The 27,514-nt window shown below is 38.1% G+C and overlaps 1 protein-coding gene across 1 annotated transcript in view; it reads right to left on the minus strand.

The window, feature by feature from the left end:
* Positions 1-27,514, minus strand: part of GABRG3 (gamma-aminobutyric acid type A receptor subunit gamma3) — a 283,956-nt gene that overhangs the window by 135,980 nt on the left and 120,462 nt on the right. Inside the window, exon 4 of the mRNA XM_056498845.1 lies at positions 1,107-1,327. Coding sequence (XP_056354820.1) covers positions 1,107-1,327 — 221 coding nt within the window. The remainder of the gene's footprint in view (positions 1-1,106; positions 1,328-27,514) is intronic.

Raw genomic sequence — 27,514 nt, forward strand, 5'->3', positions numbered from 1 at the left:
AAACAGTTTTCCTGTGTAAAAAGGTCAACCTGAGTGATCAAAAAGGACTCAAAACATGACTCACCAACTAGAAATGCTCATTCTAATGGGTCAAGTATTAACTTACTTATTTACTTAAAGCTGATTCAGACAATTTTTTAATCCATTCAACAAATTGTTTTGTTAGGGAGAGGTATGTAAGACTAACTACTGTTAGGTAGATACTTGGCCTGAAATACTGAAACAGAACTTAATAGGAAAAAATCCAACAAAGCACCTAACCAATAACCCAACCAAGAGAATATTGGAGCTGACACCTTAATCCCCAAACTCTTTAGCCAAAGGCATCTAGCAAAAGCAAGAGCTCTTCACAGTAGAACAAGCCTATGAAGGAAAGAGCACTAAAAATATCAACAGCTTTTCCAGATGTTTATTTCCTTTCCTACTGTTTGCCAAAGACTTTGTATCAGAGCATGATCAGCCCTCTCAGGTACACCAAGAGGGCTGAACACAATCACAGAAGAAAATGTGTCATGAAAGGCACGTCTCTAAGAGAGTTTCCCTTGTGGGACATGGCTTATGGCAAAACTCCTTCTGAAAAACTCATCTCTTCCACAAGTAAACACATATTTTGATTTCCACAGGCTTTTTAAAATGCAAATATATACAGCATTTCTAATACCATATAGTTGATTTTATCACAAAGATTAGAAAACTGTAAAAGCCTTTCCTCCAGCAATTCACCCTTGTGATGAGATGTGACAGACTATCTTTCAGCATGACTTATTTGAAGAATCAAGTATTGGCATTAGCATGAATCAAAAAAAACTTTATCCAGCCCTGCATCTAACTCTGATCAAAAGGGCTTTTGACAGGTTTTATGGGACTACATGTTCCTGATTTTATTACAAGCACTAAAAAGCCCAGCTTGCACAATTTAGACAGACTTATTTCCTATTTCTCAAGGTTTCCTTCTTAGAAAGACTGTTTTTTAAACTTGGCAGTACTTATGCCATGTACTCATCAGAAAGAAAACAGCAGAGGAGAGCAAAGATATTGCTGAAAATCAGTATTACCACACCAGAGGTGGGAGAAGCTTCCAGCCCTGCACCTTGCCAAGTGCTCACCTGAGGGTGTACAAGATCTTGCCATCATTCCAAATGCGCAGGAGCTGGTTGGGGGTGGTGATCCAGTGAGCCTCTGCTGTCTTGGAGTTACGAAATATTGTGTCAGGGATCCAGATCAAGCCAACCATGTTGCTGTTCAGAGTCAGGATTTTCATGGTGCTGTTGAAGCGAAGACGGCTGTCTGTCCACGTCTGGGCAAAAAATATATCAATTTGATATTCCTGCAAAGAAAGCATGATACATCAATTGAAATCAGTTCCACACTTCTCACTATTGGGTGTTTGATCAGGTCTGTTCTGGTGTAGATCAACAGATCCTGGCCAATGGAGCTATGTTGTCTTTTTCTATTGCCTTAGGAATTTTTTTTTCCATTTTTTCACCCTTTTATTTTTATGTTTAGCTGCTAAATGAAACATGCCAAACATCTCACTTCCATTGGTCCTGTGCCATAACAATTTCAGCATTAGCACATTCTTTTTCATTGTCTCTGAAAAGTCACAGCTTGAAGGTATAATTTACAGAGGCTTCTTCATCATACGACTGATAAGAGACATGAAAGATGAACAGGACCAACACACATAAGTTAGAGAATGGTAAATTCCCTTAATTACAGCAATGCTTTTTAGGGAAGAGGTTGTGTAAATTCAATAAATTAATCTTTCTGTTTGCTACCAATTGTTCAGCCACTCTTTCTCAGGCCACACTGCAACAAAATGAAAAGGCAGGTTTGTATTTCCTTACAGACACCTCATGTACCTCTGATGCTGAGAGCTGAATATGCTAACACCTTAATTTACATGATATTTGTCCTTCTGTTTACTCTGGGTTTTACTGCTCCATTTCTGTAGGTAAGCCATCACTGTACATATAAATGCAGAAACTAAAGTACACATGGACAGACAAAATTATCTAGGTGAACATATAAATACATTGGTTTGTACATTTAAAACCCCATGGAAGAAATTGTATTTTAATTTTGTATTTGAATTGTAAATTCAAGCCACTAGAGGCTGGAAAAGGTCATGCCTTATTTGCTTGTGTTCCTCTTCCTCTTTTCATAGACTGAAAAATGAAAAATAGACTATAGCTCTATATAGCTCTATTTTTGAACCTCAGGGAAACAGCCATCTGAGTCTGTCATGCATTGCCCTCCCAAAACCACAGGGCTGGCTGTGACAGGGATGATGTTTGCTGATGTGGCACAAAGTGTATGCTCTACAGCAGAGGCTAATACAGGGTTTGGGAATAACCCAAAGGAAAACATCTCTTTAGGACCCCTGGCAGGTGCACTCCTGGTATATCTGAACAAAGGATAGGACAGGGCTATGAATAAAGTCTGGTGTGTCTTTGACAACTCTGAATTTGCTTTCATTTAATTTCTTTCTGTCTATTGTTTCAATACAGTAGCATTGAGTGGTTTTTTTTTTTCTTTATAGTTAGTAGAGCTTGCAGTCTGAATTGAGGACAGTGCTTTTGCTAAGAGCCACCTGTTTCTCCTGTGCTATTACATTTTTGGCAGGCCATTCCTTCAAAGCTGATGTTATAACACCAGGAAACCTAATTCACTGGCACTGTAATCCAAGTCCAAAACACATCCTGGGCCTCACATCTCTGGATGGTAAATGATCAAAAGGTGCATAAGTGGTGCTAGCACGTATCCAAACACCAGGTAGTAGATCACCTCAGGAATGAAAGCCTAGCCACCAAAAGCATTAAGAACCATTTTCCTTCATAGCTTATCTCACTATTTTTTCTCATTGTATTACTAGCTTTATTTTTGCAGGGAAGATGACAGACTTGAATCTGAAGAGACTTTTCTGAAGGATGTAATGTAATGCACACAGTGTACCTCTGTTATTCAGAAAGAACATCCTTAATGCACCAGGTTTTAGATGCCAGAGCACTGATCTTCTTTCTTTAAGTCAATTGCATTTTAGCCTTTGAAGGTCTAGTGACAAGTGTTTGGCACATTCAGCTTCTCTAGAGAGGAATATGCCAGACATGTCTGTGGGTTTCTCCAAATGCTGAGTGAGTAGAGTTGCTTTTCCTAGCCCACATGTGAGAATCTTTATATTTATATTTATAGAACCAAAGACAGTTTGTATACAGCTGGCTAATGACAGTGCTGTCTTTTCACAGGACAAGTTTTTGCATGATATTCATATTTGAGCTTATTTTATATGAATGCTTCATTTTGACTAAATTTAGGAGTAACCATAATTCTTTTCTAGTATATCATGCATATTTAATGATTTTTAGGATTTAAGATATTCAGGATTTCTACCCTGCCAAAAGAAAAGAAAGCCCCTGAGCTCCTTAATACATTACCCAGAGAAGGTGCTGCAGCTAAATCTGAGCAAAGTGGGCCCCAGGAGCAGTATAAATGCAATGTTGTGGTTTCTATTCCAGTAAACTACTCTGGCTTAAGTGGATTACATTAGCCTAGAAACAGGGTCATGCTAACACCACTGCCCAACTCCTGTTGTGCATCTTTGTTATTTATTACTGCAACTAGAATGTGCCACCAATGATCATTATTCAAAATACCTGCACAATGGGCCACTCCATTTGCCTGAATAAAAAAATTTCAAGTCAAATTAAATGGTTCTCAGATTTTCTGAGTTAATCAGTTCTGAAAAAAACTGCACTTTTCTTTTGGCAAACTGAGCAAATTTTTAAAAGAAAAGTCATTAAAGTTGGTTGAAGTTAGCTGCCTTGACTTTTTAAACACTTTAACCCTATTTTTTTTAAAGTATTTAGAGTACTCAATCAGAATGTACAAACTAAAAACCTGAAATTTCCCCAGTAAAAATAAGCACACATTTCCATTTTATATCTGAATTAAGATTCTCAGCATTAATCCCTTTTAGAAGTGTATGTTACATCAGTAGATCCCTTACATTAATCTATGGAATTTCTTCAGTCTTTAACCAAGCAAATAATGGGGTATGATATTTATATAGTTACTCTACCATGAAGGAACAGAGGACACATTTGAAACTGGCACTTAGTTCTCCACTTCTAATGGTTCTAAGTCTATGCATATTTCAGAAAATTACCTCTATCTTCACTGACAACAGATACTCCATTCCCAGAGAAGCCAACAGCTCCCATACCCTCTTGCACAGAGCTGGCACAGTGATCTCCAGCAAACAGCATCCATCAAGAAACTGCCAGAAGAAAGCTTTCTATGCTGGTTTTACAGACAGGTCAATATCAAATGACAAAAGGAAGTAATACTCTTCATTTTCCAGCTGATATCTGCCATTTGAGATCTTCATGATTGCACTTAAATAGCCCAGGCAGGACATCAGTGATATTCTTTATGTTCTCTTCTATCACTGCACCAGAAATTTTGTTTCCAATTCTTCCTTTTCCTATTTTTTTTTTTTGTTTTTTGTTTTTGTTTTTGTTTTTATCAGCAACCATTGACTACTAAAATGAACACAGGAAGAAGTGAAAACCAGCAAAATTTTAAGCAAGATTTCTTCATGAAATACTGAGGCTGTGCACTGTAAAGTGTTCTGTCACTAAATTTTCTTGTCTTAATGGCACCTGGTTTGCCATGCTACCTAAACAGACCCAAGATTCTCCCACTTTTACCACATATTCACACAGTGCCTGGATGCATTAACCAAAGCTGCACTCCAGAGCAGCCAAAGCAAAAAAGGCATTCTCCTTGGGAAGGGACAATCCTAACAGGAGAAATAGGTCTACATGTTAACATCAAGAGAAATTCTAGGTGAATCTTATTTCCTTTAGTACACAGATATACTTCTGAGATAATATTAAATTTTAATGATGAGAAATTAATTAGAAATCTAAGTGATTGACAGAAGTATAATTTATTATCAGTTTTATGAGATTTTAGGGTTTTTTTAAGTAAATTCATGTACCATGCTACATGTTAAATTCCCCAGTCTTAAAAACTTCACTAGAGTGAAAACTCTTTGATGATTCTGCAATCTGTTCAAATCTGATTTCATTAGGACATTTTTTATTAAAAAGTAAATAATTTTAGGAAATTTCCACAAATATGAGCATGGTTCCTAGCTGAAGACTCCTGACATATACAAATACTCAGCTGAATCTATAACCACAAAACTTTAGACTTTTTAGAAAATACTAGATTATTAATATTTTTTACTCTTTCTGGAAAAAGTAATTTTTCCCAGTAAAACTAAATCAGTTTATTTGTATTTTGTTTGATAATATGAAAATACATAACCTCACTTCAGGCAGCTACAGTGTATCTTTCTGTGAAATGTCCTTTTTTCTTTCTAACTCCCCAATGTTGAAAAGCTACTTATGACCAAAGAACTTCTCATCAGTACTTTTTTGTAAATTAACCTTAAATGAATTCATTATCTAACACATTTCATCAGCTAAAGAGACAGATTGTTCAACTTGCAAGACTTATGCTTGCAAGAAACACTCAGTATCATCTGAAAATTATGAGAGATATCATGTCACTGAAAACCTCTGTATGACCTCCCATGAGGTTGCATTTGAGAATGGGATTGTAAATTGACACTGACAATGCTCACAGAGCTTCCAAAAGTAACTCCTAAAATCAGGAAAACATATTATGGTCCTTCTATCTGCACAGTATGCAACTTATCATCTCATGCAGAACATTTCTTCCCATTCAAGTTTTATAAGTTCTCCTTTAAATCTGAAACATTGCCTGAAAGAAATGACTGAATGTGATGAGGAAAATTAGATGGTATTTTTCTGTTATAGTTATGTAGAGAACAAGAAACTAGAGACAATTTTACCTTCTTAATTTTCACTGATTTGTGGACAGGAGCTATAACCCAGATTTAGCAACAGTATTACCTGCAAATAGCTGCACATAGTCTACTTAATTTTAGCTTATTTTATTTCACATTTTTAAATATTCCTAATGTGGTTTCATTAGTGCTTTGAAAATAATCAAGAGTCAGCACTGAACTATTTGCCCTTCAGCTGTGTAGGAATGATTAATGATTGGGAACACCTTGAAAATGCCATTGTCTAAGTCATCTGTAGTCACAGAGGAAAATACATGCTTTTTAACCAAGTCTTCAATTGTTTTCTCAGTCAAAAGAACAGCTAACCTGTTGTTGGTAATACATGGAGCTTTTCTCCTATCAAAATGTCTCATTTTAATTCTGAAAAATATCATTTCATAGGCTGTCACAGTCAGGTGAAGGATGTGAATAACTAAGGATAATACTGTGGGATTCCTTTGTTGCTTCTGCTGCAACCTTCTCATTTTGTGCATTTTCAAAATTCTTCATGACAACAGCAACAATGTCAAGAGTCCTGCCCTTAGAAAAATGCAAGAATTTCTTGCATGATACTTTCCAGGTTTTTACTATTGCCTACTAGACAATTTTTGTTTTTTTCCATTTTAGAATTTATATCTTGATTGGTGAAAGAGTGAGACTGCAAATGATTAAAGCTGTTACTGGCATTTGTGTGAGGCTGGTACTCAATCAACTAAAAATAGCTACGTAATTTGAGTCCAGTTTAGATTACAATAATTCTGTGCCCTCCCACATCACTTGTGAAACATGCCAGCATACCACAACACACCACAAACACTGTCTGCAGAAGCTTGGAACTAGTCTAATAAACTGTCTAAGGGATAAAACCTCATTTAGTTACCAAAAGGCTGGACTTCACTAACGTGAAAAATCCCATTTGTAAGTCTAAAACTGTTCTGGAAATAAGTGTTAAACTTTGCTTTTATATTTCAGTTCAAACCATTCAGTAAGTAGTATGCTTAAAAAATGAATAATGGTTGAACCTGTTATATGCAAATTGTCATGTTAAGCATTATGGTTTAAAAGGGAGTATGGGAAGGGGCTGTTCAGGGAAACAGGGAAGAAATGGGAACAAATCTCTGAAGACTTATTGCACTCAGACCACAGGTGAACACACCAGGAATGTTCTTTCAGCATGGCCCTGTCATGCTTGGATTAGAAGTAAGAAGAGAAGGGTTTGGGACATTGTGTTTTAGCAGGAAATATCCCAAATATTAAAGCGATACTCATGACGTCTGTTTATTTAGTCTGCAATTTGATGCACTTGAGAACATCAAAAGTGAGTAATCTCTTCAGAGTCTGAAGGTCATTTCCAATAAAAGCTTGTTTTTTCCAGCCCAGCTGACCTCTAAAAGGAAAGTTCAATCCACAACGGAACTGTCAAAATTCTCCTGCAAAGGGCTGCCTGATTGATTCAGCTGCCTATTTAGTTGTGTGACAAATGAGTGAAAAAGGAAATGCTCCCCGAAATATGGGATGAGTTGCTCTTCCTGAACCAGTACATTCACATGTCTGATATCAAAACACTGAGAGTAATTCTCTTAAGCACAGCCCACCTACAGCTTCCCTGATTTATTGCATCTTACCCTGGGCTACAATGAGGAGAGAATTGTCCTCTTTCCATCTTATGAACAGACTTTTGATAATTTGAAGGAATATCTTGACCATACCTGGTTTTGATATTGATGGAAATAAGTAGTTCCACAGCAACTGCCACATGATGTGTGCTGGTTGTTCCTCAGAGCATGCTGTATAGATTATGAAAAGTCAGGAACTACAGTGATCTCAGGAGATCTCTAGAAGGCTTAAAATGTTAAGCTTTAATGTAACCCTTAATATTACTGCTTGACAGCTTCTGCTTGGGTTTGCACCCTGTGTGCAACTTGCATTCCAATTTCAAAAACTGATAAAAACCTCTCAGATATCACGTGGAAAGGAACTGAAGGTAATGGAATGATCTACCAATGGAAACCTACACTCTCATTTTGTGGAAATAGCGCAGAAATAATTAAATTATATCGGCTGGAGAAAACACAGTAAAATAGCGAATTTCATATGCAGTGTACATTAAAACTGTTGTGGTATCAAGACTAGCACAAGCCTTCTGTGAGGACAATAATTCTCCCACAAGTCCTGAAAGCTTGCCTTGCTTTCAGCAGAGCTTGGGATGAGTGGAATAGCACCATTAGAACTGCCTGTAATTTTTCCTGAAGTGTCTCTGCCAGGCTGGATCTTCATGTTTCCAGAGGCTGCCCAGGAGTTAAACAGGGGTGTATTTACTTCATGCTACATACAACACTGAGCTTGTTGCCTAAAAGACAGCATGACAGGGATCACCTTCCCATTCTCCACCAGTTTGCTTTGTTTCCACTCTCTGTGCTCCTGCTCCTTTTCAGATCCTAATTCCTAATAGCCTCTGTTCAGAGTGGAAGAGTGGGCAACACATTCCCACTTCTGGATTTTTTTCTCTTCTTAATCTTAATCATCTTTCCCATCAGAGTTAAGGCTGTACCTTCAAAAGAGTCAAAAGAAACAGATGAAAGATTAGGTTTACAGGGGCAGCAAAATACATAAGTTTGAAAACTTTCCAAACTGTTTTATATATATAGGAAGACTTTCAATGACTTGCTCTTTTGTGAGAATTTGCTTTGGCACTTTCATACTGTTACAAGCATCATGGTTCCATGGAGCAAATACAATGAAAGAAACAAACTCAAAATTGAGATTGCCACCACAGACGTAAGGGTTATTCAAGTTAGCAATGTCAAAATATTTCATCTCCATAGCTGAATGCTTTGAGTCAAGGAAAAAAAAAAAAAAAAAAAAAAAAAAGAAAGCCCTCTTCTCATCACTGACTCAATAGGAATCTTGGAGCAAGGAGGCTGCCTGCTTCAGAAGGTTATTTGGTTATTTCACTGATTTCCTGAGGGAAAGACAGCTAACTTCACACTAGAAACAAAGCATGCTATTATCATGTAACATTTCCTTTCTCTGAGAAAACATTTGTCTGTCTCACTCTGCCTGGTTTGGCTCTTTGGAGGCTAGCTCCAGCCCTGCTGTATTCCAGATAAATTCTTACATACAGAAAGAGTTGGAGCTTTTTGTCATCCCCTGACATCTCTTCATAACTTCACTCGATGGATTATCTCTTCTGCTTCAATCAATCATTTCATAGCCAGAAACACAGCATGAAATTAGAAAGAATTTCAGAAAATCAGCTGTAGCTCTGTTCTCTCCCCTTTTGGTGGAAGATTTTTTAAATATCACTGCTTCCCATTTCTTTTTGGAGTCTTCTGTTGCTCTTAAAGCATTCCCAAAGACATCCTGATTGCTCTGCTCATGCCACAATTGCATTTCCACAGCCTCTTCTCTTGGTGTTTCACGGTTCATGTCCAGTTACAGACTGTGCCTGATGAGAAGCTTTGCCTTCAATGAGACATAACTGTGTATGCTTTAAATTGGGTTGCTTTAGGAAAGAAAGGTGTCCAAAGCATGCACAGAAGCACAGGGGATGCACAAGGCAGCGTACAGACTTTTCATCACTGTTATCTGGTGAGCATTGTGACTCAAAATGCTAATCAGAGTAGTCATTCCTAAGATTGCTGCAGGAAGGAACAATGTTTCTGGGGTTGACAGAGAAAGTAGAGTGCTCACTCTAACCTATAATTTAAGGCTTTGCTAAGACAGAAGTCAGGACGAAGAGAGAGAGAGAGAGAGAGACTCTCCAAATGCATAATTGAAGAAACTTAACTTAAGAATTTAGTAACATAAATGCACAAGGACAAGCTTAACTCCTGTGGAAATAGTAAAGAAATAAAAATTAATAATCCCTGATCAGAAGAAACAAAGAGAAAATTAAAAGTCTGTGAATAAATGTTAATGGCTGTACTTAATATAATAAAGTACATTATCAAGGCCTCATAAGAATACTTGATATCTGAAAAATTTATAAAATTATAAAGATACATAATAGTATTTACATATTACAACAGATCTACTGACTTTATAAACATAGTTCTTGAGGCATTACCTTATTCAAAACAGAAGCTAAACTGTACTTTTCACAAAAAATAAATGCATTCTCAAGGATTGCACACAAAAATACTTTATGTTCATAGCCTCTATATTAAACAGGTTTTTTAATGATGGAAAGAGTTCCTTTTAACCAAACAAGTGCAAGAATGTTTTGAAACATATTTTATGCCATCAGCAACCTAGAAAAGAATAGGTTACCATGATGTTTTTACATGTTTTGTCACTCTTAGCACAAGAAGAGTTGTAAAGGAATGGGAGACGGGGCAGTCATGAAATAAAAAGGGTCAGGTACAGTGATGGTCTCACACAGAATTCTTCTGAGTGAGAAAAAAAAATTAGTAAGGAACACTTTTTCAGGAAGCAGATGGGAAGATCAGATGGGTACAATCCCTGTTCTAGCTGTTCCCTTCCAAAGGCACTTTTAGGGTCCTCCTGAGGCCATGTTATACCTTAAGAGCACACATGCCACTCTACTACAGAACCCAAGTGCCCCAGAAAGTTGCATCCTTACAACACTGTGTTTGAGAAACAAAAAATTATAACCTCATTTTCTCAGAAGCTGAGATATTGAGGGAGTTCATGTCTTCTCCAAGATGAAAGAAATCTAGAGCTCACCCGGGATTTTTCACCATTTCAAACCATCCTGCCACACAGCACTGAACATTTTTTCAAGGGACAAAATAAATGCATTCACACAATTCTGCATTTGCTCAAAACAAACACTAACTCACTGACTGCATCCACACAGCTGAATAGAGACTACACACACAGCTCAAGCACCACACAGTCATTCACCTTACTTTACTGCCAGCTGAATTCCTTGCCCTGTTGCTCCCAAGGCAAATCTGCCAGAGAGGCAGCTAAAACTAAGAAATCTAGACATACACCAGTTGGTGCCACTCAGTCTTGGAGACAAGTATTGGTCCCTGGATATCTTTGATTTAGCAGAATAGACATACCCAGGTCGCAAAGTCCAAATTTATTACAACATAAATAGGATCCAAAATGAGAGTTTAAAATGTGGGATGACAGAAATCAGGGAAATAAATGAAGCCACAGTGAGGAAGGGAGTTATGTCCCATATCCACAGTGTGAATAGGTGTTCCTCTAATTAAACAAAATGATGCACAAAAAAGCCAACTGTGCACAAAGTAGTAGAAAAAAGCTCATCTGTAAAAGCCCTAATTTGCATGAGGGAAATGCAAATGTTTAACTGCTCTAAAAAATAAGATGACTGTTTTGCCACATAGGCACAAGAAGAGGGTCTGTAATGAGTCTGTGTACAAACCTTTCTTGCTCCTGGTCTCCAGAGGAGCCAGGGCAGCCCTGCACCCCCTGCACCACTGGCTCAGGTGGAACCAGACCCCTCTCTGCTTCTGCACGACTGGCAGCACACTTGAGGGCAGGCTGGGATTCATGTGCAAAGTACAGAGCCCATAAGACTGTGCTGGTTTCCCCAGCAGGCTGAGCCTAGTCTTCTCACATTTCCAAGCCTAAAAGTACTCCAGATCACAGCTTGCCTCTTCAAAGTAAAACACAGCAGGCAAACGTGTTCATGCTTCATCTAGGATTCACAACAGAAGCAAAGAGGCATTTTCATAGGATAAGTATCTGGGGGTTGGTCCTTGCCTCAGTTTCTACATCCCTTGCATTTTTTAATTTTTTAAATTTTGATCTGGTTTTCTGGCCAATCCCAAGGCCCCAAGCATCACTGATCCAAGCCATTCTTCCTCCCAAATCTTGTATTGTGTGGCTTGACACTCAGAATTAGCTCTGCCATAAAACTCTTCTTTTCAAAGTTCATCAAATTCCAGTTCCTCCTTGACTTAAGTCCATTCTTTTTTTGATGTGAGACTTATTAAAACACCTATTGACATCAGTAATTCTTCACTGTCCCTAGTCAGGGGACAAGGGACACCAAATGAAACAGCAGATGGGTGATTGACATTCACTGGGCCATGCAATGTCTGAAATTTCAGGAATTCAGGCTGTTGCTATCAGTTTCACACGTGCACATTCCTCTTATATTCACAAACTTCATCAATTAGCAGTTGGGGAAATTCAAAAGGAAATTACCAGAAATTTTCAGTACCTGATATTATTAGGAAAAAAAAGAAAAAATTAAAGACCCCAAACAAGAAATGTTAAGATCTGCCTTGCAAAGCTCATGGGGGAAAATGAAATATAGCCCTGTAAAGATGTGTAAAACAAACTTACTCCTTAAATCAGATGGCTTCTAGTACTGCACGATTAATTCCTGATATTGCCACATAGTTTTATTACACCATATTAGAAAGAACAAAAAGGAATTCTGCCACAACTTGTGAACCAATTATACTGTCACCAGTTAAAGGAGATGAATATGTGTAGGAAAAATACTTTATCTCAAGTGCAGCTTCACTTTCTAACTAGAAATGAAATAGTTAAAATAGTTACTGTAAATAGGTGATAACACAAGCACTCTTGACACGCTGTGCCTAAGCCCACCAGGCAGGTAATTTTGCATAAGGGCAGCTGCATCTCCAACCCAGGGGAGGAAGGCACTTCATCTGTTGCCGTGGTAACGCTGCCAGCCCCTCTCCCCTCGCTCCCCACCCTCGCTGGTCCCCTCCCTGTTGCCACGGCGACCACTCGCCATCAGTCCCGCCTCTCCCCCCTGCATCCCCCCTGCATCCCTGGTCCTGATGGGATCACCCCTGCCTCCCCATCCTGAGCTCAGGGAACTCTGACATTGGCTCTGTGCAGCTGGGAGCTGAACCAGGGAGACACAGGGAAACTCCAGCCTTTGAGCCAGAAGAGGTTGTGGAGGTTCTGTTTGTTTTGTTTGGATGGATTCATGCAGGGATACGCTACAGGGAAAGTCATGGGGTCAATATAATGTTTGTATGCTGTTTTCTGTGGTCCATGGACCCAGGCTGATCCTTTGACCAGAAGTGTATGTCACTGGTAATTAACTCTAGAGCAGTCTTTTTCCGGGTATTTTTTCCTTTTATTATTTAATAACAAAAACAATACTATCGACCAAGTCACATTTCTCTGACTCAATGTCTTTTGGCTTATTCAGTGTGCATTCTTTTCCTTTCTGAATGCTGTTCTGAAATTGGGAGAAATTTTATTATTACTTCTATTTTGTTTTGTTTTTTTTTTTTTTTCCAAATTTCAGTTTAAGCCAGATGAAAAGAAATGTTTTCCTCAAATTTGCAGTTTTTATTTCTGAATCCTGCTTAAACTTCTCCAGTCTTAAACACTTTCCATTGCAAAGATATAAAACTGGTAAGCTTTCCAGCATAAGTTTTCTGAACCTTTCTTAACCACTTTAAACTGTCCTAGATTAGTAAAGCTTCTTTCACTAGAAGAATAGAACGAGTCTTTCATGGCCTATTCTATTGCTGAATTGTAGCAGATAACTGGAAGTACAGCAAAAAGACATGTGGAAGTCCAAGGACTAACAGTAGTTTCCATTTGTACCTGATACCAATACAGATTCACACTTAATTTCATCACTTGAGCATCTCTAAAGTTGTAGCAAAAGAGAAAAACTAAGATCTAATTTTTCAACAACTTATACCAATACAGGAAGAAAGAGATCTCTTCTCCATGGCAATTTTCTATTTTACTGTTCTCCAAAACATATTTCGTAATGCCCAGCTGTGAAGTGTTTCATGCAAAAATTGATAATATACATTTCAACTGCCTATGGAAGGGAAAAGGTATTATGTTACTTTCAATAGCAAAAACCAGTCCTTTGTGAACAACATGAAAGAAGTGGACATGCTTTTTTGGTAATGAAACCCTGTGTAAATCCTTACTTTTTCATTTCCTAGCACATCAGTAAAAACGAAAACAAAAGACTCAAAGTACAAACTGTTGGCAGCAGATTTTTTGTATTCTCAAAACATAGAATGAAAGACATGAGAAAGATGGTTGAAATTGTTCTGTAGGAAATAACTGAGTGGAAAATGAACTACAGAATGTGAGAATTCTTGAAAGCAGCTATTGAAAAACCGAATTTTTTATTACCTCCTTTTAAAAAAACTAACGTCAGTCCTAGTTGATAAATACATACATGTGTCAGCTGCCATTACAGTGAACAGTGCTTGAGGAGCTAGCCTAACACAGTTTATATCTTTTTCCAAACCCATAAAGATGATCACTCATCAGAGTTGGAGAGTGGCCACCTGCTGCAACTTTGCTCATTTGAGTTCAGTGACCTTCATAATTAAGTGGCATTACCAGCCTGGGAGAAATAAGTGATCAAATACTAAACCAAAGCATTTTCTCATCTGATCCTTCATTTGAGTTTCTTTTCATCATGTTCTTGTTAAAATACACAGATGTAGGAGTACACAACAGCAAACATAGGAACTGTTCTACCTGTTGTTATGTTCTTTGATAATAAACTGACAATAATTACTCTGCAAGTGAGAAAAAACCCCTTCAAATCCTACAAATTAAAAAAAAAAAGGCATCCAGGGGACAACTTTGGACAGTTGCCAATGGTCAATGCAACTAAAATTAAAGAAAACTGAATGTGACTATGTTTTAAAGAACGAAGACTAAATGTACAACTGATGCTTTTTCCCAAGCATGGCAATCTTTATCTAGATGAAGGTTAGCAAAGGCAGGTAGACTCCTCAAAGAATGTTTTTTACCCAAATCATATGAACCGTAAGTTCAGGAGAAAAACTTAGCAAAGCTCTGACCAAAAATGCTGAGGTGCTTCAGAAAACTCAAATGACTAAACGTAAGTTATGGAGCAAGCTCAGCAGATTTTGCTGCTGGATGGCAGAACATTGCACACCTTCTGTTGAAGATACATCATTGTGTCACCAGAGAGATTAGTTTCACAGATCCAGAAAATCAAGAAAAAAAGTATTCTTTTGACTCCAATACACTGCTTCTTGCAAAGTTAGCCAAACAGTGGAAGAAGAGCAAGAGTTTATGCTCCTCACATTGGGCAATCACTGGATGAAAGGAGAGACACCATGATAATGCTTTGTCCTTCTATCTTAGTTCTCCAATCCTGCCTAAGTCACACTCTGACTTCCATTTTCCCAGAGGTATTTAGGGCTATCTAAAAGTCAGTGCTTTAAAGCATGTCCTTTTGCATCAAATGTACTTTTGGTTAATTTAGGTACCCCAGAACCCAGAAATGTGCCCATTATAAATACTGAAATGAGAAAAATTTCAGAATTTTCCTGGTGTTTGTGTCAGTCAAGTGTATGAATTATGTTGCCAGAGAGATGTGATTCCCACCCAAGCCTGGGGTGAATGCCACAGCTCTTTAGACTCTCAATTAAATCTGGCAGGATTGCAGTTGATCAGGAAATGTAGCAGGAAAAGAGCATGTTTGCACCACACAATTTTCATTCTAATTTAGCAGTTAATTGTTTCTCATAACAAAAATTGGATTCAAGCTATTTGAATAACTATATTTGATACTTTTAAGTCATATTTTTATTGGGAAAACTGAAGAAATTGGAAATAAGGGCACAAAGCTGATGTGTCATTAAAATATATTTGGGTGGATGAGACTTCTGAGGTAGATAAAAGATAATGTAGTCAAATGGCAAAAGCCTAAACTGATCCAGATGAACAGCAAGCAAATAGAAGTGAATGACCAAAGCGTAACTGCTGCCACAGCCAACATCTACATAACAACATCTATGTATTAATAATCTGAATTATCTCCATTCCTATCAGAGACCCAAATATTTATTCTATTAATCACAACTCCTGTCAGAAATATTTTCATATATGCACCCAAGTGACATGTATTCCACACTCTGTTATATAAATACATTTTATAATGAATATTAGGAACTTAATGGATAACTCAGCATAAGCCTGCTCTAAATTATATGCCCAGAAGGATAATGCTAAGAGCCTCAAATCTATGAGTTAAACAAGGTTCTCTTTAGAAAAAATTATTAGAAAATGCAGTTCTATTATGTGACTAAGAGTTTCTATATCAAAATCATTTTGGTATATTGTGGGTGAAGTTCCTAACATCAACAGACATTATGGGATCTGACTTGTCTCATTATAGAAATCTATTTTCAGTACATATACCAAAAGCAATATCAATGTCAAGTAAATTACTCAGATTAACTTCATAATTATTGTTTTCATTCCAGTCAAAAAAGTACAGCCATTTCTAAGTATGAAGTTATAATGCCAATATAATCTTATTTAACATTACAAAAAAAAAGTTTTGCAAAGTCCTGGAAGAAATTCTTGCATCAAGAATGCAAAAGTCACAAGAAGACATAGAAATCATACCTTTATCTATGATGAAAATTTGCTTGAACTGTGACCAAAAGAAACCAATTAAACAAAAACCACTTATCATAGTCTGTATACCCTTGGTAAACAACTTCTAGATTTTTGCAGCTAAATTTCTCAAAAATCTGTCAAAATAGACAATATTCTCTGCTGACAGTAAACAGGACTTTGTAGTCATTGCTCTGTATTGCTAAGGCACTAAGGACAGCAAAAAGGAAATCTGTCTCTTCCTACCTCCACATTCTTTTATTTCCATCCACAGTAGGTGGAGGACAGTTCTTTCAGATTACCCCTTAGCAGAACCCAGCAAAACTTCATTGCAACATTCCAAGGAGGTGAATGAGGAAATAAGAAAAAGAACTTGACCAGAAATTTCTATTAACTTTTGAGTTACACAGTCTTGCTGAGATCATTGCATCACAATAGGTGTGTCAGAAGATATTCACTCTCTGCAACTTGCAGTGGAATATGGCATGATAAAATCACCATGACTATGAATGCAAGTGTTCCAAAATACATGGATACTGCTGTGTTGTTGGAGGTAATTATGACTGTTATAGCAAGAAACCAATAAATCTGATAAATCAAACTGAGCAAAATACCGACTAATGAGTGCATGATTTTGACAGATGTTAGGAAAAGAAGAACGAAAGTAGGATATGTCTGAGAATAATTGTACCAATTTTGGATTTAGACAGACAAGAATTTCTATCAGAAAATGTACAAATCAATTCTCAAAGTGGTGCTACTCATTCTTTTTGCTTTTGCAGCTTTTAATTTTACCTGATTTCAAACATTGTGCAGATCACCATAACCTAAACAGGAGCTAGCAAAATTGCAGAATTTATCTCAAGACTGCAGTCCAGGCTTGTCTCTCACTAGAGATCTTCCTTTTCATTTTATCAGTCAAAGATAAAATAGTTACTATGACATTTTACACTATCATATTATCTGAATTCATGTATTTGACGGTGGCACCTCTATGCTAAAATCAGCTCTGGCTCAAACAAAAGTTAAAGTGTTGTTTCAGTGCTCTGTCTGGGAAGAACATGTGCACACCTTCAAACCCCACTGAAATCTGCAGAAATGCAGTGCACTTAAGTGCCTCCAAAGTTTGCAAAAACTCCGACCTTGAATTGGTAATGAAATGATGCAGACATTGCCAGGACAAGAGGAAGGTGATGGCAGAAGAGCACAACCCATCAGTGCCAAGGGTGTGACTGCAGAGCCCCTCTGGGTAATCCTTGATCAATCTGGGAGAAGTGCCCAAAGACTGGAGAAAAGCAAATCACATTCCTACCACCAAGATGAGCAAGAAGAAAAAAGAAGGGATACAGCCTCACCCCTGTCGCTGGAAAGGTGATGTAGCAGCTAGTCCTGGAAACTGCTTCTAGGCTTTGGAATGACAGGAAAATCATGAGGAGCAGTCAGCACGGAGAAATAAAAGGGGAATTAATCCTTGACCAACTCAGTAAGTTCTCATGATGCCATGAGTGGCTGGCAGATGAGGGGAGAGCATTGTCTGCCTGGATTTCAGTAAGGACTTTGTCACTGTCTCCCTAAAGACCTTCATAGGGCTGGATGGTTGGGCTGGATGAGACGGTGGGATGAAAACTGGCTCAATTGTTTGGCCCACAGGGTGGTGGAGATCAGTGGCACAAAGTCACATCTTAAAAAGAACCAAGAATTTACAACAAAGTATCTGTGCCTTCCTTTGCCTTTGTAACCTGCCTTTTCTGCCATTTCATGGTTATCAGCTTTGTGGATTCATGAATTTGCAGCAACAGCTTATCTTCCACTACAGAGCTGCTGTTTCATTACCTACTGTCTTATATTCCTAAAGGTTGAAGAGCATACCAGGTGTTGTATTTCTCTATGTCTGTGGTAAGCAAAGGAAGGATTAGATTTCATCTGATTAAAGAGTGACCACATCCTGAAAAACACTGTCAGTGTGTCATGCTAATTGTTTCCCTTTCTCTCAAATGCTATCACAGAAAAGGAGTTTATCCACCTCAAAATAATTAGTTTCATGAAGATCAGATATAATATGTATAATAAGCAATAATAATTTTGGGGTTTTTGGTTTTTTGGTTTTTTTTTGGGGGGGAGGGTTCCCTTTTTTTATTTTTTTGTTTTTTTGGGGGGTTTGGTTGTTTTTGTTTGTTTGTTTTTAGTACAGCTTTGCAAAAAAACCCACTAAACACAAAACTAACAAAAACACCTCAGGTTAACATCATCCTGCACATGCTCAGTGCAGCCCTTTGTTTTGGGACAGACAGGTGATACAGGCATGTCAACTTAGCTAAATGTTTCATGTGTTGAAATATGATATTTTTTCCCTCTGCCTCTTGCCAAAAAGGATTCAAAATGTCAGTTCTACTGAGATGGCAGCTTGGTACAAAATGAGGGAGACAGCCTAAGTGTTTTAGTTTCCTACATGTACCATATGTATTTTTGACGTAACAAGTACAACAATTTCAAATAATTACATAATGATTTCTGACATTAGGATCTTCATATCAATCAGTATATTTAGAAAAAATAAATTACTATGGTAGGCATTAAAACCTATTTAAAGTACAAAATACATATCTCAGAAAAAAAAATATTTTTTTTTCCTTATGAAACACCTGCTGCATTCCTTAGGCAGTGCCTACACCTGTACTTGCAAAACAGTGTTACCTCTGAAATAGTTAATGTTTGATACATTTTCCTGATGTCCCTTGTTAATTTTACACCAAGAATTCACTTCAGTTCCGTTAATTAGAACTGCTCTGTTGCCAGCTGGGACAAAAATTTTGTTATCAGACTGATTAATAAATTAGACAAAAGGTCTGCTTATCCTGTAAAAGGCAGTCTCCAGACCTTTCCATATTATCAGTCAAGGGACCTCTGCAGTTTAAAAAAGGGCAGAGATTTAAAAATGGACATCTCTAGAAAGATTTGGGAAAACTTTATAACTCACTTCTCACCATATTTGGCACAATGGATATGAGTTACCCAGTGGAAATTACTTCTCCTTTTCAATTAGGAGCTTTGAAATACTGCCCTGCACATGATTACTTTTTCAACAGCACTGCTACACTTGTAATGTCTGTGGCTGAAGAGCATCTCGCTGCAGAGTGCCTGAGCATCTGTTGCCAACTGTGCATGGCAGATGAAAGTTGAGAACAGAGATAATTACAAGATGACAGCATTATATTGCTACTTTCTTTTTTTTATATAACACGTGAACAAAAATACTGTCCAGAAACACTACTGTAAAAATATTTTTGTGACCAAAACCCCAGTATCTGACCTTTTTTCACATAAAATAATAACTTTGCTTATAGCATCACAAGATCTTCTCGTATGTTCAAGAACAAAGGTCTCCTTGTTCTTGTTTTCCCCCATTGTACCAGGAAGACATAAATTAATCTTGTTCAAATGTGATCTAGATTAACAGTATTAGAACAGCATCAGTTAAACTGTACCAGCTTCCCAATTACACTCTCAGGTTGCCATTAATTTACACAAATTTGACTTTCCTCCAAAATTCTACCAGAAGATACTTTTTCAGTTAAAAAAACTAGAAAGTCAAAAATCCCCATCTCAACACAAAAAAAACCCAAACAACAAAACCAAACCAAAAAACTCCAAAACCCTCTAGATTCTACTTAACAAGGAAGCACTACTTGAGTAAAAACTCTTGATCTGAATCTCCTGCCCAGAGTGTTCAAATTCTCACAGAATATTTATATATAGCTCTATTCATGAAGATGGAGAGATTTTGCTGATATGATAGGAATAGAAAAATTACTGAAACTACTCATACCATAGAGCTAATTGATATTTTGTTTTGGCTGGAAATAGCATGAAAGTTGCAGGAAGAGATGTTGAACTACATACTATGACATTAAAACTATAATAGAGTTATGATTACTGCAGTTGCAATTTGAATGCTGCCATTTAGTAACACAAGTGCTTAACCAAGTCCCTGTTTATATTCTCTTAATATATTTCTAAAATAAGACACTGCCATTTGATGCAAGCATCATTTTCCCCATGAGTTCCCTGGAAAATGTTTAATTGTAAATCTGTGATCAGTGTTTCCAGGCTTTGCTGCCTGTGTGTAGGTCCTCTTGCAATAGTTCAACATCATGCAAGAATCTTGCTTTTCAGAGTTTTGAGGCATCAACACACCCCATGAAAATCAATTGCTGATAACTCAAAGAAAATTTAAACATACTTTTGAAGACTAGAATATGCAGCTGGCTGCATAAATATGTCATTTGCCAAAATATAGGCACCTAACTTTACATCTTTTGGTTTATTTAACACTGAAATAACATAGGGAATAATTTAACTTTCTATATGAAGCAAGTATCTCATGGTGTTTCTTTGGAGTCTTTACTCCATTTGCAACAAAGACATGAAGAGAAGTCTAGAAAGTATCCAGGATTTTACTATTTGGGTTATAGTTCTCAGCTGGACTAACAAATAGCACAGAACTCTATGCATGTTTAAGGTGGTGACTGTATTGCATGAAATGACCCAGACAGTAAAACAATGAAAATTGCTAGGGAGAACCCCAGCAAGGAAAATAAAAGCAAATCATAGACCAGCAGCTCCCCTGCTCACCATGGAATAGCAGCACTGTGGGAAGAGTGGGGGAATCCATGAAGCACACTGACAGCCCAGAGGCTGGATTAAATCCTGCTAGGTGTGGTGAAAGTCCATGACTCTCATTCATGACTGGGACAGCTGAGTTCACAGCAGGACTATTTCCTGCAGAAAACCCAGGCAAGCTTCCTTGGCTGCACTACAGCAGCAGGGAGAAGAGTGCCTGAAGGAGATTGCACTTGTGTTACAGGAACCTGCATTTACAGAAGAACACAGTGGTCCCTGTGGAAAATCTGTGACTGCAAACCACAGTATCCCACTGTAAGTCCTTCTAAAAAAAAAAAATCATTCACTGAGCTCAGTTTTATATTAATATATAATATTACCATTTGCCAGGCACACAGTGGTTACTAAGAAAAAAACATCTTCCATTAAATATTTTGACTGGAGTGTAAGTTGTCACTGTATTTGAAAAAGCTGCAGCAATAGGCAGCAATACAGGTCTGAGTTGCCCAGGCTTTGTGCCACACTTTGAACACTGACATCTCCTGAGTAGTATCCTGCTCACTCTAAAATTCCTTTGCTACATTTCTTTCTCGTTTTTGATGTCTGATTAGCTTAAGGATTTATCTGATTCTGAGTTATGATAGAAGGAGTGTATTTTAAGTACAAGTCATCACTTCATGGAGCTTGTTATCAGAACAGGACTCATCTCCCTGGAACAGTTTTATTGAGACTTACATCTTGGAACTGTTTATCTCTGTGAAGGAAGCACATTGAATTAGGAAATTAGATCAGGAGTAGCCTCAGTGGTCTAATTCAGAACTGTCTTCCACATGTGTGTATGTCAGTGCCTCTGCTGTCAAATATCATTGTACAGTTAGCCAGACTTGGCCAAAAATTAGATTATCCAACTATTTCAAAGCTCTAAGTTAATAATACTTTATTCATCATGAATCAGTAAAAAAAAAAAAAAAAAAAAAAAAAACAAAAACCCACAAAACAAAAAAAAAAAAAACAAAAAAAAAACAAGCAGAATTTTTCACAAAGCAAAATATTCCAAAATATTTCAAAATATTTTTCCATCCTTCAAGATATAATTTTCAAAAATCTTACTTTGATACATTAAAAATCTGTCAGGTACATTGAAAATCTTGGTGATATTTTGCCTGAACTCCTTTTTTAAGAAAAAAGTTATATTCCATCATAAGACCTTCATTTAGTTGAATCAGCATTTTCCAGTAGAACATTTCTATGAGAAAATTTTAGCCCTGGCCTTAGGAAGGAACTTACCAACATATAATTATTACCTTGTTTGTGAAATGAAAAGTTTGCTTGCAGTAAAAGTAGAAACTAGGTGAGATTGACACATCTTCCACAAAATAGAAATATCACCCATTTATCCATCCAACCCATTGCAATCCCTGTGCCAAACTGGGCACAGGCTGTACAGGTGGCATCAGGACTTTACAGCAGCCAACACCTCCCTGCCATCCAGCCACAGCCTGGCAGAGGAAGCAATAATTCAAAAGCTTGGTATGTTAGTGTTGAATAACCAGTTTTGTACTTCTACAGCAAAATGTGAATCATTACATTTTGTAAACTGGTCCACACTGGGGAAATTATTTTCCTTCATTCTAATCACTCTAAGAGCAGAGGGACATTCTAAGGCACTAAATTAACCAGTTTCTAAGTATTCACCAGACTGTACTCTGCAGTTGAACACTATAATAGTGCTGTGTTTCCATTTCCTCCTGAAAAAAGTAGTTTAATTTACATATGAAGATAACCAAACACACAACACTGGTTTTTAGGCTATAAAAGCATCATAACATGCCACAGAAGGTAAGCATTGGTAACCAAATAGTAATGAGCAGTTCTTTAACATTTCTGCTCAATTAAACAATATGTTAAGTAACTAAACTGAAAAGATGTGGGCATGGTCCCCTTCAGTCATCCTCTCTCACCTCCTCAGATTTAGTGCTCCTCATGCTAGCTCAGAGATTTTTTTAACTGAAGTGTGCTAAAGTAACTTTTTAACAGAACTCTATTTTTTGCCATAGTGGCAACTAGATAAAAGGGATCCAGTCATCCCATATTGTTCAAGAAAGAGGCAGCTGTTGCTTCTGCAAGGTAATGTGCCTGGAAAAAGGAGTGTAGATCTCATTCACTGTAGGTCACCACACATTTCCTGTCTCAAGACCCAGGGCAGGGATTATGCTAGGTCAGAACAGAGCAGCTAGTGGGAAAGCTCAGCAGCATGCCAGGTCCAGCCCAGCTGGTGAAGAAGATGGCCCTGCAGCTTCCTTGCCTCACCTTCTTCAAAGAAGGTGCTCCAAGGACAATTCAGCAATGTCTGTACTCACAGCCTGTCATGATAGCAATGAATCTCTCTGTATCTATACACGTGCACTGCTCTTTCTCCCTCACTAGAGTAGCACACACTGTTTATTCATCCTATGGTGCCTCTCACAGTGAGCATCTGGAGTTCAAAGAGAAATTGACAGTGAGTTCACTTTATGTGCCAATACAATTTTAACCATCATTTACTTATATTGGCTTCAGCAAGGTACTCAGTTATTAAAAATTCAAATATAAAGTCATATCATTGGTGCTTTAAAGAATATCATGGAGACATATCAGTTACACAAAGCAGTAATGTAGAGCTGTATTTATTGCCTATAACCAGAAAAGCCATCAAGAATGAAAAAAATAACTATATTTAAAAAATAATAAAAGCTACACTTCTGCCTATACTCTCTGAACAAGCTTGAATGGGCTGTGGCTTATGACTAATTTAGAATAATCTACCATACAGATAGTCTGCACTGGAACAATAAAAATCCCATTTGTTTAGATTTATTTCAACAGCAAGATAATCATAGACTAATCACATATGCATCTTTTTCCCTACTGCATAATATATGTTTTTATTTAGGCAAAATTATAAGAATTTTAAGTTCCCTGGCCTTGTAGAATAGAAAGGTAAAACAAATTATTTTAATGAATAAAAAAAAACCTTAGGGCCATTGATAATTCAGAACTCTAACAGAGAAGAGCAAATAACATTATAACGTGGATTACAATATTCAAGCAAGAAAACAGACTGGTTTACTTTTACCCTTATCTCTTATTTGAAGATACACCAATATAATACTAAGCAGCAGTGCTGACTTTAAAGTTCAAACACTTCTAAAAAGCTTAAGTAAATTGACAAAGCTTGATAGAAACTGAGTAGACCACCTGCAATGGTCTTACCTGTCTTCAGAGTAACAATTACTTTGTAAATTATCAAGTATTTATGCAATGTTTATGTCTGAATGCAAGTAGTTACACAGCATGCTAATTCATAGGATCAAGAAGATTGAGTTTATGCATATTTTTTTCAATATTGGAATTTCCTAGGTTGCTTTCCATACAGGGAAGTGGCTCCCTCAGCAAATGCCATGAGTCAAATGACAGTGCTGTCCTTGTGAACAGCACCAGGCTGGCACTGGCTGGCAGCAGGAAGGGCAGGCAACCCTGGGGATTGGCACTTGGCAGAACACAGGGAAGCCTCATCCTGCAGGGAAGCCTCCTGCAGCAGCTTCCCTGGAAGTAACACAACACTTTCAAAACAGCACAAGCAAGGCATTTATCAGAGTGATTTATATTTTTTTAAAAGCTTTCACTCAGGAATTATATTCCTCAATAGAGTCCTGAGAGACCATCTGCAGCACCGTCAGGGGGAAGGGAGGAACATCTTCAGTAAGGCTCAGGCACAGCTGCCAGCAGCTGCTCCTTGAGACGGTCCATGGCCTCCAGGAGCAGCTCTGAACCCGGGAGGAAGCAACACTCCTGGCCCCTCAGCAGGGCTGCACAGCCACTTGTAGGCTCCAGCCACAGAGGACAGCCTGGATGACAGACCTGTCAGGAGTGGCTGCACCTTAAAGAGCCCTTTGCCCTGAACAGCTGTGGCATGGCAGAAATTTTGAGCAGAGGCATATTTTACCTGAGATGCTCACACAACTCAAACCTTTCTCTCTGATTTTCCAGGAACACAACTTGATGATCATTTCTCCCCCTCATCTCTCATGGGTAAGCCCTATTAGTCATAATTATTTCTTTATTTGCATGTTTACAAAACAAGTAACAGAAACCATGAAGCATAATGATTCCTGATGTGCAAGGGACATTAAAATAGCTGCACATAATAGATACACATAAAATGCAATGTATCATGCACTTTATTAAACAGGAAAAAGTGGCAGCCTTTCTCCAGCAATTTCTTGCAGCTCAGAGTGCAGAATCAGCTGATTAGCTAAATATGCACACTCTTGAATGGCTGCATCATGACAGACAGCTTCACCTGGTAAGTGCAATCCTGGGAAGATGCTGATCTTTTTTTTCAGTGCTACTATTCATCAGTAACTGAAGGATAATTACTGTGACTGGCTGTGGAATCTGCTTGCATGAATTTAGGAATTCTGTTAATTATGTAAAATTACTCAATATTTAATGCCTCAGTGTGTAATGAATCAGCCATGAACTACCTAAGTCCTTTGTAATTTACTGCCCAATCTGTCTCAAAGATGAGAGAAGGAGAGAAGTTAACTGAAAAGCACTTTGGTCCTTATCTGGACATTGGAGTGGTAGATGCTTGAAACAAAGAGGAAAGCAGAGTATACAGAGCAGGGGCTGACAGAATCAAGAATAATTTCAGGGCAAGAGGGTAAGAAAAGGGACATGCTTTAACTGGTGGTTTGGCTGTGGGAGCAGCTGATAAAATTACTGCAGAGGGGAAGAAGAAAGGGCTGATGTCCAGCAGGAGATGCCATTAGAAGAAAAGGGTGTCGGGAGGGTAGAAGAGGACAGAGGGCTGTGGGTTTGTATTAAAGTATGAACGCAGATTTTTGCCACAACCACAGTCAGCTCCCAAGTGTCTGAGCTGAGAAGAGCTGCCACAGACCACAAGAAAAAACAGCTCAGTTGCACCTAGACCAAGAAAAAATGAAGGAATGGGTAGATGTAGCACCTGTGGGCTCAAACACAAAAGCATCACGGCCCTCAGATGGGATATGATGCTGGGAAGGATGGCATTTGCCATTGCTCTCCTCATCAGCAGGAGTAAACAAGAGTTCAGTTACTAAATTAGAAGAATTTAATGTTCCATGCAATTTAAATTCCTGTTTTTCAGATCATTAACTGTTTTCTAGAGGACAGAAAACTCTGATTAAGCTCCATTTCTACACTGTAATATCAAGCTATTTTTGAGTGCACAAAGATGATTTTGAGGATACTGTCACTATAGAAACTAGTGCTAAAGGAAGTTGTCCTCTAATTTCCCACTAGGGAAAGGAAAGAAAATGCTCTTTATTAGCTGGTAGAAATAGATGTAGTTACATTTAAATATTTTCCTCCTGGTCCTCTTTAACTACTTTTGTATTTGACAATACTACCTTCAAAAAAAGCTTCCATTACCTTTATTTCAGTCTTCAGAAGAAGGAGTTTTCCCTTTTTCCCCTGCAGGCTGTTGTGCTGGTATGCTTGTATGTGACTGTGCCTGTGTGTGTCCCAAGTAACAGACACCACAAAAGAAACCAAAACAAAATCCTTGCAGATTGAAGCTAATGTTTTCCAAACACTTTGTTAAATAACATGCACTTTTGGACATTCCAATTCCCAAGATAATCTTCCTTCCACAAAGCTCAAGTTTGTCCTCATGCATAATATACAAATGCAGTCAAGATGAGTAATAGCTTAGGAGAAGAATAAAACTGAGGAAATCACATCTTAAAATATGGTATTACAATGCATAGTATAGTAAAAGCCAGATGCTCCAAGCCACTTGACCCCCCACTGTTTTGTGCCCCAGTTGTGCTAGACTCCATATGTATACATCATAAATATATTTCTTCCTTCTAAAACAATTTTATTTCAGTATACAAGGACTTTGGAACATCCCACAGTTTGGGTACTGTGTACTATCTATAATGTAAGCACAGACATCATTTCTCCTTGCAGGAAAGCTGGTCTGTTTTGTGAAGAAGGCATTTATGAACCATTTACACACAGATCTGAGCACCTTGTTGGCTGCTCCTGGTGCTGCAGCTCAGACAGTGAGAGGAAGGGGTGAGAGCAGGCAGGGGTGCCAGGGGAGTCTGCACTACAGGCTCTGGTGTGCCACCTGCATGTCCAGTCCCCTGGGAAGGGAGACTGTCACAGCCCAAAGGCAACACACCAAGACTTCTTCAGCTGCCTCCAAGCTCTGCCTGCTCAAGCAAGTGCTATTGACTCTCTCTGCAGCAAAGGCCAGCAGACTGTAACCCACAGGTGCTCTGTACTCAGCACCTGAGCCACAGACCACACAATCCCAGCCCTACTCAGGAGTCAAAGTTCTAACCTAGGCATGGAAATCACTGGGGAGCAAATCCCCAGGTCAAACACACCCTGAATGGAGCTGGTGCTCCATGTGCAGATCCCCTCCCAGCCCAGAGCACACACAGACCCCGTGTGGATATGTGGGCAGCTCTGTGCTGCAAGGATTTTACTCCAAAAGCATTTCTCAAGGAGACTCTCACTGAAAAGGCATATGTGCCTTCTTTGGGAAACGTCTGTGAATGAATGAAGACTGATTGGAAGCAAACAGAATTTCAATAACTCACACTTCCAAAGACCAGCCTCCCCATTTTTTAT

This window comes from Oenanthe melanoleuca, chromosome 1 (genome assembly GCF_029582105.1).
Source record: "Oenanthe melanoleuca isolate GR-GAL-2019-014 chromosome 1, OMel1.0, whole genome shotgun sequence".
Classification (NCBI taxonomy): domain Eukaryota; kingdom Metazoa; phylum Chordata; class Aves; order Passeriformes; family Muscicapidae; genus Oenanthe; species Oenanthe melanoleuca.